Consider the following 13,768-nt stretch of genomic DNA (forward strand, 5'->3'; position numbering starts at 1 on the left):
CTAATATTTGCCAGCCAAATAATCAGCTAGAATAATAATAATATTAGTAACATCTTCCAAAGGTTGATTATACTTGAGCAGTGGGGTAGAATCAGGAGCCTTTAACCCACAATGTTCAATATCTTTCACCACAATAGCTGCATTAGAATTCATGCCATTGAAATTTCCAGAGTTGAAAGAATCTTTGACATAAGTAATAGAAAGTAACGCATCATTATAGTCCATAGAACATGATGCATATATTTGTTTCAAATTAGTGTCACTAGTGTTACTTATAAGCTCGTGAATTAGGGTTATGGTATTAAAAGCATTGACATTAGCCATGGTAATTAGATATGAAGAAAGGCTACTAAGAACTGCTCCTTTTGTTGATACACCTGGAATTGCGTTTAAAATGATGGCACAATTATAAGGGATTTTGTGTTTTGAACAAATTTCAGTTACTTGGACTATTCTGTCTGAACAAAAGGATGGAACAAAACATAGAAATAGTGCAAGCACTATGAGAGAGGGTTTAACAAAGAAATTATGAAACATGACCATGATATGATATTTCTTGATAATGTTTTTCTTCTTGAGATTATGCATGAAATTTTGTACCAATTTATAAGGTAACGATTCTTGTACACATTGAATGTGGGTTTTAACTACACGATCATTTTATTTATTGGTAGAATATTTGGTGTTAATTAAGCTTTTCCTGCATTATAAATTAATTTTTCAGAATAAAATGGATGATTTTCACTATTAATATATGATTTTCTTTCTAGCAATAAGTTTATATATCCCCTCAAGAACAAAGTTTTATAGCCCTTCAAAAAAAAGTTATACGTAAAATATTTTTTACGGTTCTAGCACACATTAAATGTAGTTTTTAAGTACACAATCATTTTTATTTATTTGACCTCTAAAAAAATTCATTTTTATTTATTGTTAGAAAATCATTTTTATTGATTGTTAGAATATTTGATGTTAATTAAGCATTTCTATATTTGCGTTATAAATTAAATTTCATTGAATTTGATGATTTTCACTATTAAACGTATATGATTTTCTTGCTAGGATTAAAAACTATCGTGGGTATTCATTAAAAAGGTTAAAAACTATTATTGAATTTCGAGATTTAAATCTTTTTAATTAGTGCTAGGGAATCATTTGTTTGAATCATATCGTAGTTAAATTGTCACTACCAAAAAAAAATATCGTTTAAATTGTTGCTGCATCAGCATTTGTCAAACACACAAAATAATTATTAACTTGTCAACACAAACAAAAAAGAATATTAATATGTCAAAAAAATATTAGAATGATTAGAATGAATCGTAGATTAGGTTGTTCTCTTCAACACGTTTTGTGGTTTACCTTCAACGATGCATCAATAATGTATTGTCGTCCTCGGATAAAACAGCTCACAAAGCCACTAAACAGTCCACGGTAATTTCTTTATTGCTCGGAATACAAAATTTAGAGAGAAAAACACCTTTTTTTTTAAAGAAGAGAGAAAAACAATCTTAAAAATTACTCTATTCCGGTCCCATATTCCACATTTGTTCCTTAAGTCGGATTTTTTATTTATTTTTTTATAAATTGACTATCAACTAATCAACTAACTTATAACATATAAACTACCTGATAGCTAAACATTAATTTATGGTTGATGATTGATAACTGAAAGTTTATACCTAAAAAGTTGACCTATTGAAATTAAAGTGTTTGATAAAATTAATTATTGAAGCGACTGATAAACATCAAATAACGTAAAAGTACATGTAATGTATGTTATTTTTTTGGGTGATGATGTATGTTCTGTTTGTATAAATTATATTGATAAATATTTTAACTTTTTTCAACTTTTTTTTTCTTTTTTTTTCTTTGCAATGACATATGTGATATATGAATTCAATTTTTTTTTTGTTTAACTAAACTTCATTATCATATTTTTTATTTTCATAATTTTGATGGAAAATAATATCTTTTTATTTGAGCTAATACTAATAAATATAATTTGTGTCCTTTAAAAAAAATATATGCGAGTGCACAACAAAAAGACATGGTCGTTTTTTCGTACCTTTTTAACGGCCCGGCCCACACAATAATATAGGGCCGATAGGCTGGCCTGGCGGGCCTAACCTATTTTGACAGCCCTAGTAAATTATCTTAAGTTTCCTTTTTATTTTGTAAAAAAGAATAAAGAATAAAATAAAACTAAAGTCTAATAAATGAATAAAATATAAAAAGTTATAAGTTAAAACATTACTTTAAGGACTGACCAAAAAAAAATATATCATTACTTTAAGGGTGTGTTTGGTAAAAATAAACTATAAGAGTGTTCTAGTTCGCAGCTCAGTCAAAAAATTTGTTTGGCATGTTAATAATTTGCTTTGCTTGTGTTCGACAAATACAACAATAATTTCAACCATCTGAGAATTGTACTCACAACTCGAACAAACCTGATTCAAACCAACTATTCACTAGCACTAATATAAAATATAGAATATAAAATATTTTACATTTTTTTTTTGAAAGAGAAATATTTTACATTTTTGTTTTTGACGAAAATCATTAGCAAGAAAATAATATACCTTTAAATGCATATTAATGTTTTTTAATACACATATGGAATCTCGAAAAAGTTTTTGACACATACCTAAATCAATATTATTTCGGCATATTCGCATGAAATCAACAAAATTAAAAGAGAATAAAATTAAATGCTGTCAATTGATGTGACTAAAATATTTTTTGTTTAATTTTATTGATTTCATGTGAGTGCCTAAATAGTATTGATTTAAGTATATAATTTTCTCATGAAATCGGTCAAAAAACGCATATATGGAATGTGAGTGCCTAAATAGTATTGATTTAAGTATATAACTTTCTCATGGAATCGGTCAAAAAACGCAGATACGGAATGTGAGTGCCTAAATAGTATTGATCAAAAAACGCAGATACGGAATGTGAGTGCCTAAATAGTATTGATTTAAGTATAACTTTCTCATGGAATCGGTCAAAAAACACAGATATGGAAAAAACTTAACACACCAAATCAACCAATAAATGTAAAATATCTCGTGTAATCAAAAGCCACATTTGATGGAAAAGTACAAGAATGTTGGTGTATAAATTGGTACAACTTTCATACATAATTCCCATCAACAATAAAAAAATTTTAGCAAGAAATATCATAGTCATGTTTCATAACTCCTTTGTTAAACCCTCTCTCATAGTGCTTGCACTATTTCTATGTTTTGTTCCATCCCTTGGTTCAGATAGAATAGTCCAAGTACGTGATATTTGTTCAAAACACCACAAAAACCCTCGTAACTGTGTCACTATCTTAAACTCAATTCCTGGAGTAGCAAAAGGAGGAGCAACTCTTGATAAAATTTCTTTACTTGTACTTAATATGGCTCATGTCAATGCTTTTCATACCAGCACCCAAATTCACAATCTCATAAAGAACACTCCTAACCCTAATTTGAAAAAACAGTATTCATCATGCTCTAAGGACTATGATGATGTGTTATATTTTCTTAACGAAGCCAAAACTTCTTTCACCTCTGGAAAATTCAATGACATGAATTTCAATGGTGCTACTGTGGTGAAAGATGCTGATCATTGTAGCTCAATGGCTCCGCCTTCTTCGCCAGTACTCAAGAGTAATGATGATTTGGAAGATGTTAGTATTATTATTATGATTCTAGCTGATTATTTGGCTGGCAAATATTAGGGTTTATGACTTTTTAGATAGTTACTTACTGGCATGAAAATAAGTTTCACTGATTATTTGAAAATCATATGTTCAATGAAATTAGAAGTCGCTTAACTGTGATGAATTTATATTTCTGAGAATTTGCCCTGGTCGATCTTGATTAGTTGTTGCAATAATAATACCATACAGTTACATGTTGTAATCAAACTTAATAAATTTCCTTCTAAGAAAAAAACTTAATAATTGATTAGAAATCGGACGTCTTAAATTACACATTCATTGAATCAATATTAAGCGATCTTGATTTTTGGTGTAAACCGGGTATCCTCCGTGCGCAACTGCGGAGACTAATCTCTCGAGCATTGTGGGACCCAAATGGGCGGCAGGCTCTCCCTAAGAGTTATTAAGCGATCTTGATTCTTGACCAACAAGTGAGGCAATGGTTTTGAATCTATGAAAAAAAGTAAAAACCAAAAAAGTTCTCTTTTAAAATTTGATTTAGGTCTCATTCACTTTATGTGTTTGTTTTAATAATAATGATGTGAAGATAGAAAGAAAGAAAAAAAGAATGAAAACAAACAAAATAACATAGTGTTCTGCAAGTATAACTCAATTGGCGGGGGACGATGCATTGTTATATACATGCCCCGAACACCCCACTTATTCACTTTAAAAAGTGAATTCTAGCCAATAGGCTACTTGAAAAGAAAAATACATAGTTGATCTCATCCTCACGCGGCTTCCAAATATTTCATACAAAAAACGGAAAAATTATATTCCTTGGACCCCAATAAACCATGAGGACCATTTCACATATGTAATGAAAATTCTGTAAAATTCTACTATTGTTCTATATCTAGCTTTCTACATTATGAATAAGATAGCATTGCAGCACACATGCACAGCAAACACATGAAATGAGTGTATATGCAACTTTACAAAAGTCTTTCATCTCTTTGGCAAGTTCAACCTCTTTGATCAACTTATAAGTAATTTTGCAATGGAGAGAAGAACTAAATATTGTTAACTTCACTTTCTTTTGCCAATAAATTCCAAGGGAGGACAAACTCCAATGTGTATCAAGCTTTAGCACTTTCAAGGTTAACCACTTCATGTCTTACATGAATCCTCTGTATGGCCCTCAACTGTTTCTTTGTTGCGAACCATTGGATCGGAGACTCCTGATTGCGGTAAATCCTCATTGATGTTACCGCTTGCTGCTATTTCATTTTTATTTCCTTCAATTGTTTCTTTGTTGTGAACTATTGGATCGGGAACTCTTGGTTGCTGTAACTCCTCGTTGACGTTGCCACTTCCTGCTATTTCATTTTCTTCAATTGTTTCTTTGTCGCGAACCATTGGATCAGGGACTCCTGGTTGCGGTAACACCTCATTGATGTTTCCACTTTCTGCTATTTCATTTTTATTTCCTTCAATTGTTTCTTTGTCGTGAACCATTAGATCGGAGACTCCTGGTTGCGATAACTCCTCATTGATGCTACCACTTGTTACTATTTCATCTTTATTTTCTTCAATGGTTTCTTTGTCGCAAACCATTGGATCGGAGACTCCTGATTGCGCTAACTCCTCGTTGAGGTTACCACTTGTTGCTATTTCATTTTTATTTTCTTCAATGGTTTCTTTATCGTGAATCATTGGATCGGGGACTCCTGATTGCGGTAATTCCTCATCGACGTTATCACTCGCTACTATTTCATTTTTGTTTTCTTCAACTGTTTCTTTGTTGCAAACCATTGGATCGGGGACTCCTGGTTGCGATAACTCCTCATTGATGTTGCCACTTGCTGCTATTTCTTCACTAGTTTCTTTGTCGCAAACCATTGGATCGGGGACTCCTGGTTGCGGTAACTCCTCATTGACGTTACCACTTGCAGCAATTTCATTTTTATTTTCTTCAATCGTTTCTTTGTCCCGAACCATTGGATCGGGGACTTCTCGTTGCGTTAACTCCTCGTGGACGTTACCACTTGCTGCTATTTCATTTTTATTTTCTTCAATTGTTTCTTTGTCACTAACCTTTGGATCGGGGACTCCTGGTTGCGGTAATTCCTCGTTGACGTTACCACTTGCTGTTATTTCATTTTTATATTCTTCAACCAGCTCTGCTGGTGGCACCTGCTGAGTTTAAAAAACAATGATGCATGATGCAAGTGTATTAGCTTTCATGTTTAAATATAAGGTCAAATAAACGATTGAGATCGAAAATATATTTAACTCTAAAACATATATAAACTACATAAACATATCAATTTTAAAGAATCAAAATGTTACTTTGTCATCAGCTAAATCTCTTGATTCTTCATCCATATTCTCCATAGTTTCCATATCATTGATTTGTTTGATGGCCTCTGAAGTAGTCTCTTGGTTAATTTGGCGAGTAGAACTGTCTTCACTACTTTCACTGCTATTTATGTTTCTATAGATATTCGATTCTTCAATGGAATTCTCCATGATTGTATGCTCCTAGTCAATATCACACATAAAAAGCAAATTAAGGCATAAGCTTTTCTTTCTCATATGAAAGATATAACCATTAGATAAGCACTTATAGCATATGCGCTAATCATATAAGCGTTTATGTATGAACTATTTTTATAGCAAAAGATAAAAAGTTAAACAATTTTCAAATAATCTATAAGCTGTTTTTATAAGCTATCCTAGAGAGCTTATGAAAATAAGCTGAAATCAGATTATGGACAATATCCTAATTAATACTAATCATATTTATAATATCTACATGTCATAAATTGTCCAAGAAACTATACCTGGGAATGATTGAAGTCAACGTTACGGGATTCATCAATGATATCATCCACCAAAGGCTGAATATTTTGAGGCATGGTGTCATGTGTATGTTCATCATGATTCAAAGTTTCTTGTGTCATAGCCTCCATGTTAGATGGTGGAGAACCTATATCCATCTGTAGATTAAAAGTCGGCGAAGAATCTTCATCTGATTTGGTTGTGTCTGGTAATACAGACCTTGGTGATGATGAAATTGATTCATTAGAGCCTTCATCAAGTGATTCTTGCCTTATAACCGACGTGGTAGGAGTAGGATCTTCAATATTTGTTGAATTCTCTGTGTTGCCTTGCTCTATGGTTTCTGAGTTACTCACATCATTGATAACATGTGACTCGTTAATTGAATTCGCTGACAGGTTGCTCCCCTCCTGTTAAACAACATAGATTCTGAATAATGAGGAGTATATTCTTATCATTATCTTATATGGAATCAAGCAAAACAATGGCATAATTTCTCATGCATGAATTCCCTCTATTACCTTCTATGGTGTTAGAATCGCAAATTTGGTTAAAAAGTAATAAGGTAAGTGCACATGAACACAACAAATTATCGGAGTTCGGCCAACTGTGCCTACATCTACAATAGCAAAGTGCCTGCTGTACTTTTCTATTATGCAATTAGGGTTACAGATTATAAAGCTTTGTTTTAATACCATGGTTTAGTTTACAAGTTTACCCTCGGACTGCACCAAAGGAGGCTTGACACCCCGCACCCTCCTAGTGTCAACCTAACAAACGAATAAGCAAGGCTAAAAGGTCAGGAGCTCTTGTACGCTCGGGTTTCATCCCACTAATCGATGGATATGAGCCATAATCACCATATGGATGGAAAGAAGGACGCATAATGAAATGATTGATTCATGCAAAAATAGAGTGGCATAATTTGTTCATGCATGCATTCTTCAATCACTATATAACTATTTGAACCAATTAAGATTTGAATTATGTGACTAGTAGGAATGTAGGATAAATAATTTCCATTTATAAGATCAAAATGACTCACCTGTTGTTTTTCTTGGTGTGTTTCATTAGGAAATTGATCCGTAGAGCTACCTATCAACTCGTTTTGAGGTGTTGTCACATCAGAAGAATTGGAAGATTGAGGTACATCATATTTCGCCTCAGAGTATTCCATATAATTACCGAAGACATTCTGATCGGTATTTACAGCACAACAAGTTGGAGTATCATCAGGTCCTTCATCTCTTGAAGAATATGAGCTAACATCAGCTACATCTTCATCTATTTGTCTTAAAGAAATAGGTGAAACAACCTTTGAGCTATTGTTTACATCTTCACCAATATTATCCTCCTCATTTCTAGCAACAGCTCTTCCATGGAACGAGGCTCCCCACAAATCTTCACTTCCAGAACTAACACCTTTATCAATATCTCCATCATATAACGCGGAATCTCTATCACTATCATCAACTGTTGATGTAGGTGAACCAACTTCAGAAACTTCTACTTGTAAATCAGAAGCTATAGAATATGTTGGTGTGTGACAAATGCGCCGATCGGTTAAGAACATAGTTTCTTGCCTTTTATCAATTGGAGATGGAATAATGTCAAACATAGATTCATTTACAGGTGTTGTATCGGTAGAAGAAACTGGTAAATTAAGGAGTCTCTCACGAGACAACGAAAACCTTAGTGTCGGCCCTGACCCTGGCTTTTGTGAAACACTAGCTTCAACATTTGAGATGTTTGGAGCTATTAAGTTTGATTCACTTATTTTATCTGACATGGATTTTGTATCATGATCAGTCGCCACTTTCACGTTTTTTATGTCATCCATATCAGGTTTACATTTTTCATCATCTTCGTGTTTTGTTTCCTCTCCATTGTTCAGTGGTTTTGGTTCTTGAATTCTAAGTTCACCCTCTTCATTGTAGATCAACTGGTCAATTAGCCAGTCATGATTTCCTTTATCTGCAAGAGTAAAATACATACAGTTTAATTTTTAGAATAGCATATTCGGATTTAAAGTAAGCAGATAAATAAACGCACAAGGACATGCCAATTGATCATAGGGTTCGGACAATTGTGTTTGTGACAGCAGATCGGCTGCTGTAGTTTTCTATTGTGCAATACTTAGAGTTACATAGTACAAAAATTTGTTTTAATACTACGGCTCAGTTTACAAATTTATCATGAATGGGCCACTTGTGACGCTCATAGAACATTCAGCTCCACGCTCTCTGCTCTGCTACGCTCGAGCGGCTACCAACTTATCATGAATATGAGCCATACTTAACAATAATCAATTTTTCTACCGAGTAAATACTCAAACTGTCTTGAAATTGTAGGATAGTAGCAATTTAGTCCCTCATGATATCAATATTTTAAAAATGATCCCGGATATTGCAAAATATTAATCAAATCCCTCTCTTCGTTGTTTTTTGTAGGGACTAGAATGACATTAAGTTTGTAATATCGAAGATGAATTTGAAACTAAGTTGTTGTGAATTCGAACTTAAATCTCACCCCAATAAACCACAATTTCCTCAAGAGCAAACCTAATTTCTACCCTTTTTCCGAATCTCTACCCGTGACCAGGAGACTCAATGATTTCATTTACCAAGATGTTTACAATTGTTTCTCAACCTAAGAATCTCACTCAAAGACACTCAACTCTTAGCCTCTAAATACATAAAAGTTCCCTCTTTTAGTTACATTAGATTTCCCAAAGAAAAGATGAATGAAGGCTTATATAGTGTTCAGATCCCGAGGAAATCGTGCACGATTTCCCGGATCGCACCACGATTTGAAGTTAGTACACAATATTGTACTGAACCTATTCCAAAATCGTACCACGAAATTCTGCAAACCAAAAACTCCAAACTGCTGAACCAAATCGCGCCACGATTTTTGACGAACTTCAACATCAATTTTGAGTCAATTACAACATAAGTTAACAATGTCATAGATGCATTTGATAACAAACGCATACATCAAATGTCATAGAAGAACTTGATTAAAATTTTGCAATTCTAGAGATCATTTTGAAATATTTGTAATATGGGGGACTAGGTTGAGTCAGCCCTATAATTTCATGGACTAAGTTAATACAACCCTACAATTACAATCACAATACAACCCTACATTTACAGTGACAAAATTGAATATACAAATACTCTTTTTTTAATCTAATTTTCTTATTATTTAATATACTCTTTTTTATACCACAATATAATTTTCTTATTATATATTTAGTGTTAGAGTGAGAGATAGATAGAAAAGTGATGAAAATAAACCAATTGTCACCTGGAAGGCTTTTGAATCTTGAGTAAGATCTAGTTCCACGTTCTTGTTTCATTTCTGATGCCAAATTAAAACTTTCATGCCTACAAAAGGGTACATCCTTATGATAATAATGACCTGTAAACTCTTGAAGAAAACCATCACCAGTAAGATTTGGTCTCTCCTCAAAAGGCTCATAAGGAATATCATAAGGACTCCTTGGCATAATAGAAGGAGCAGAACCAGGCATTTCTAAATCATCAATATCAGAACTATTTCTTCTAATATTCAAAGGTGACATAAAACTTGGTTTCAATGATTTTTTATCAATTAAACCATTCTCAACTTGCAACTTCAACAATTTTCTTGCTCTCCTTCTAGCTATAAGACTCTCCAACCTTCTATTTCTTTCCATCTCAGAATTTCCAAGATCCATCAAATTCTTCTGATCATTTTCGGTCCATTCAATAGCATTTTTCACATCCTCTTTTGTATCTTCTTCTTCGTCTTCGTCCTCCATCTTTTCTATCTCGATTTCTGTATCGTTACATTCAACGAGATCAATCATTGATGGCTCAGATCTTAATGTTGATCTCTTAGAAGCTTGATGAGTTCTTCTACCTGGTGATAAACCATAATACAAAGAACTCTCTCCTTTCTTAAAATGATCAATGTTTCTTTTACTAGTGAACTCATTTTGAAAAACTTCTGATAAATCCTTAGCTTTTTCTTCTAATCCACCATACACATCCCATTTTTTCTCTCTAAAATTTCTTCTTCTACTTGTTGCATTTTGTGATGGATACCTAAAAAGAATTTGTTCCGGTCTTACAATATTGTTTGGTAATGGTATCTTTGGTTGTGAAACTTTTGGTTCAACTTTCTTTTCTTGCTCTTCTTTTTTCTCTTCTATTTTCACATACCTTAGTTGTGTTTTCTCAGAACTCCAAAAAATTCTCAAGAAAATTGCACCACATACAAGAAAAGGTGACATATAAGCCAAGAACGTGTAAATGTACGAAAGGAATACATATATGACGAAGCATACCGAAAAAATACATGAAAATCGTGGATGCCTTCGTATAAACATGTAACTAGACTCCGTTGAAACATGATAAATTCTTAACAAATGAAGTTGAATGTCCTTTACATTCATTTTCAAACCCATCTTTGTCTTTTTTAAATGTTGGCACTAAGAACAAACTATATATGCTTTCAAGCTTGTGGTAGAAAACTCAAATTGTGCACATTTTATTCATGGCTAGATTCAAACAAGTACAAAAAAAAAATGTGGCATATGTGACATATGAAATAAATATTCAAAGAAAATGCATGAACACTTAGAATTGATGTGATTTGGTAAAGGTTCATAGAATCCAGAAAATTGAAAAGCTAGAGGAGTAAAGAGAAAAACAAGGTCAATTTTTCTCTCAAGTGGTGGTTACCAATAAACATGTTTTTGATTCCTTGACAAATGTAACTCGGTTGTGAACCATGACAATTTAGTTTGTCTTTTTTAAGGAAATTTTTTTGTTTGGTTGAAAATTTCACAGATCCTCTTATTTAGGAGTTTTACTATGTACACAATATAGATGAAAAAATGGTTTAGAGAAAAAACAAAGTAGGGGAGGACTACTAATTCTAAAAAACAAAAAAATTAGTTTCATAGATTAATCAAAACATACAGATATTTGGCTTTTGGATAATGTAAAATGAGCAAACAACAAAGTTAGTCCATGAAATGACCAATTCATATATTTAATTCAACATGTTACTCTCTTTTTTATTTATATATATATATATATATTAATATGTTTAAAATACTCAAGTAGATCAGTTCATTTGAATCGGAGAAAGTATTATACAAGTTAAGAATTTTTCAATTAAAAGCAACGATGCTTTTAATTAAGCAACGTTGAATTTTTTTAACATAAATTGAGAAGAAAACTTTTTCTTTTTTAAAAAATAAGAATTTTTTTTTTTGTGGTGGCCGGGATTCAAACTCCGGACCCTACATATATTATGCATTGTCCATACCAACTGAGCTAAGCTCACCAGGACATAAGAAAATTTATTTAAAACTAGTTTGAAAATGTGGGCATTTGTTTTTATTTTTCCAAATAAAAAAGGTGTTCATTGCTAACTTGCATTTTTATTTCGTGCATCCACAAAACATTAAGGCTACTAATTTTTTTTAAACTAACAGGTTTAATTATGTAAATATCAATGATTATTTACATATAAATAGAAAACAAACGGGTAACAAGTTGCGTCATACTCTCCGTCCTAAAATATAAATAAAAATTGGTCAACAAAAGTTAATATATTATGGTTCAAAATTTGTACCAGATACATCTATTTATCTTGATTCATTTTTGCTTACATTTTGGGACCAAGGAATTAAGTAACTGAAGCTGTAAAATTGCTTGTTAATATTGAAGAAAAGTCAAACAATACAAGTATCTTTTCATTTCAACAAGCGCAACAAGTTTTGTTAAACGGTAACACAAGAAGTTTTAGCACGTGTAATTAGATATGTCTTATTTTTCTTCTTCTAGGAATTGGACATGTCTGGGAGCCAAAGAAAACTAGGCTGGCTTGTGGTCTCTAGTCCAACATGTGTTGTTGATTCTGTACACAAAATGAGAATCCTCACAATAATCGTATTGCCTCAAATTTTGCTATACTATACTAGTGCTAAGACGGACACAAAGGTCGGCTCTTTTTATCACGCTAACACATTTAATTATGAGCAATATGTTTTTTATGAAATTAATTAGATTTTGGTTAAAATTATATGTATAGATGTTTTTAATATTATACCAACAATATATTGTCTAAAAAGAGAGAGAGTAATAGAATAAGTCATAGGCTTTCTTTGGTAAATAACAGTGAATAGATGATAAACTAACTTAAAGCATATGATTGAATTTGTATTGTTTGACAAAATTAGCAATTCAACTATCTTATCTCTGTTATAAATATTTGCCTTCGTAATTTTAAAACTAGATGAATATATTTATACTCACTTTTTCATGTCCTCGTGAGCTTAGCTCAGTTGTTAAGAACAATGCATAATATATACAAGGTCCGGGGTTCTAACCTCGACCACCACATAAAAAAAAATTCACTTTTTCATTATCTCAATTATACCTTTAAACAACTTTTCTTATAATAAAATCGTTGTTGGTGTCATTAAAAAAAGAATTTAGATCATAATTTTTTGGGTTAATACATCCTCAGGTCCCTTAACTTATTTTTTCTTCTCACTTCAGTCCCTTAACTATTAAACGTTTCAATTTGGTCATTTATCTTCGTTTTCTTCATCGATTTGGTCCAATTTTATTAATTTTAAATCCCTAAAAAAGAAGACCGTTGGATCAAGCAAGTTCATCATATCTTACCGTGTACCACCAACACCTAAGTATGTGAAATTTAATTTTTAAAAATAATATAAATCCATTTATATTAATTTACAAATAAAAAAATCTTAAAAATTTGAAAAAATTGTAAAATTAATTTTCAAAAATAAAAAAATTCTAAAAAATTTGAAAAAATTGGAAAATTAATTTTAAAAAATAAAAAAATTCTAAAAATTGGAAAATTAATTTTAAAAAATAAAAAAAATTCTAAAAAGTTCTAAAAAAAAAAACTTTTGCTTCTTCTCTTCTACGCCGCCACCACCATCGTATGTGCAACTTGGTGGCCACTCATTTTCGTCTTCCCTCCACCTTCGACCTCAACCAGACATATCTACAGCCTACTTTGTCTCCCCTGTTTTCATCTCAGTCTCGTCTCTCTCTCTCACACTGTTTACTCTCGCCATCGCCGCCGCTAAAAAGGACCGTAAATCATATCAATATAAATGTGATAAAAGATAGATGAATAGGAGATTGGCAACGAAAGAAAACGGCATGAGGTGGTGCTGAGGATGTCGTTGGCGGTGGAGGGCCGGATCTGAATGGAGGATGTCGCCGCCGGTGGAGG

At 32.3% G+C, this 13,768-nt stretch overlaps 3 protein-coding genes across 4 annotated transcripts; 1 reads left to right on the plus strand and 2 right to left on the minus strand.

Annotated features, from left to right (window-relative positions):
- On the minus strand, positions 1-324 carry LOC146938940 (pectinesterase inhibitor-like). Its single transcript, XM_085749706.1, has one exon. The coding sequence runs from the start codon at positions 322-324 to the stop codon at positions 1-3; it is 324 nt and encodes a 107-aa protein (XP_085605832.1).
- A 3,082-nt stretch (positions 325-3,406) lies between these two features.
- On the plus strand, positions 3,407-3,730 carry LOC146938941 (pectinesterase inhibitor-like). The gene has a single exon (XM_085749707.1). It carries the CDS (start codon positions 3,407-3,409, stop codon positions 3,728-3,730), a length of 324 nt encoding a protein of 107 aa, XP_085605833.1.
- Positions 3,731-4,581: 851 nt separating this feature from the next.
- On the minus strand, positions 4,582-11,130 carry LOC146938942 (uncharacterized). 2 transcript variants are annotated; one of them, XM_085752781.1, is made up of 5 exons: positions 9,806-11,130; positions 7,542-8,470; positions 6,499-6,906; positions 6,005-6,196; positions 4,582-5,848 (listed from the first exon to the last, which is right to left on the minus strand). In XM_085752781.1, the coding sequence occupies exons 1-5, from the start codon at positions 10,947-10,949 to the stop codon at positions 4,823-4,825; spliced, it is 3,699 nt and encodes a 1,232-aa protein (XP_085608907.1). In that variant the 5' UTR covers positions 10,950-11,130; the 3' UTR covers positions 4,582-4,822. The 2 variants fall into 2 exon arrangements, with proteins under 2 accessions (XP_085608907.1, XP_085608906.1); XM_085752780.1 differs by having other exon boundaries at positions 4,582-5,851; positions 9,806-11,124.
- Between the last annotated feature and the right edge of the window lie 2,638 nt (positions 11,131-13,768).

This window comes from Medicago sativa, chromosome 3 (assembly GCF_051527215.1).
Source record: "Medicago sativa cultivar Bolivia chromosome 3, Bolivia_mono, whole genome shotgun sequence".
In the NCBI taxonomy this organism is placed as follows: Eukaryota; Viridiplantae; Streptophyta; class Magnoliopsida; order Fabales; family Fabaceae; genus Medicago; species Medicago sativa.

Bases quoted from the DNA above. Each gene is read 5' to 3' on its own strand.
- LOC146938940 (XM_085749706.1), bottom strand. From the start codon at position 324: ATGGCTAATGTCAATGCTTTTAATACCATAACCCTAATTCACGAGCTT.
- LOC146938941 (XM_085749707.1), top strand. From the start codon at position 3,407: ATGGCTCATGTCAATGCTTTTCATACCAGCACCCAAATTCACAATCTC.
- LOC146938942 (XM_085752780.1), bottom strand. From the start codon at position 10,949: ATGGGTTTGAAAATGAATGTAAAGGACATTCAACTTCATTTGTTAAGA. The intron at 8,471-9,805 runs GTGACAATTGGT...TTACTCTTGCAG, and splicing joins AAGATTCAAAAGCCTTCCAG to ATAAAGGAAATCATGACTGG. The intron at 6,197-6,498 runs GTATAGTTTCTT...GATATTGACTAG, and splicing joins TTGACTTCAATCATTCCCAG to GAGCATACAATCATGGAGAA.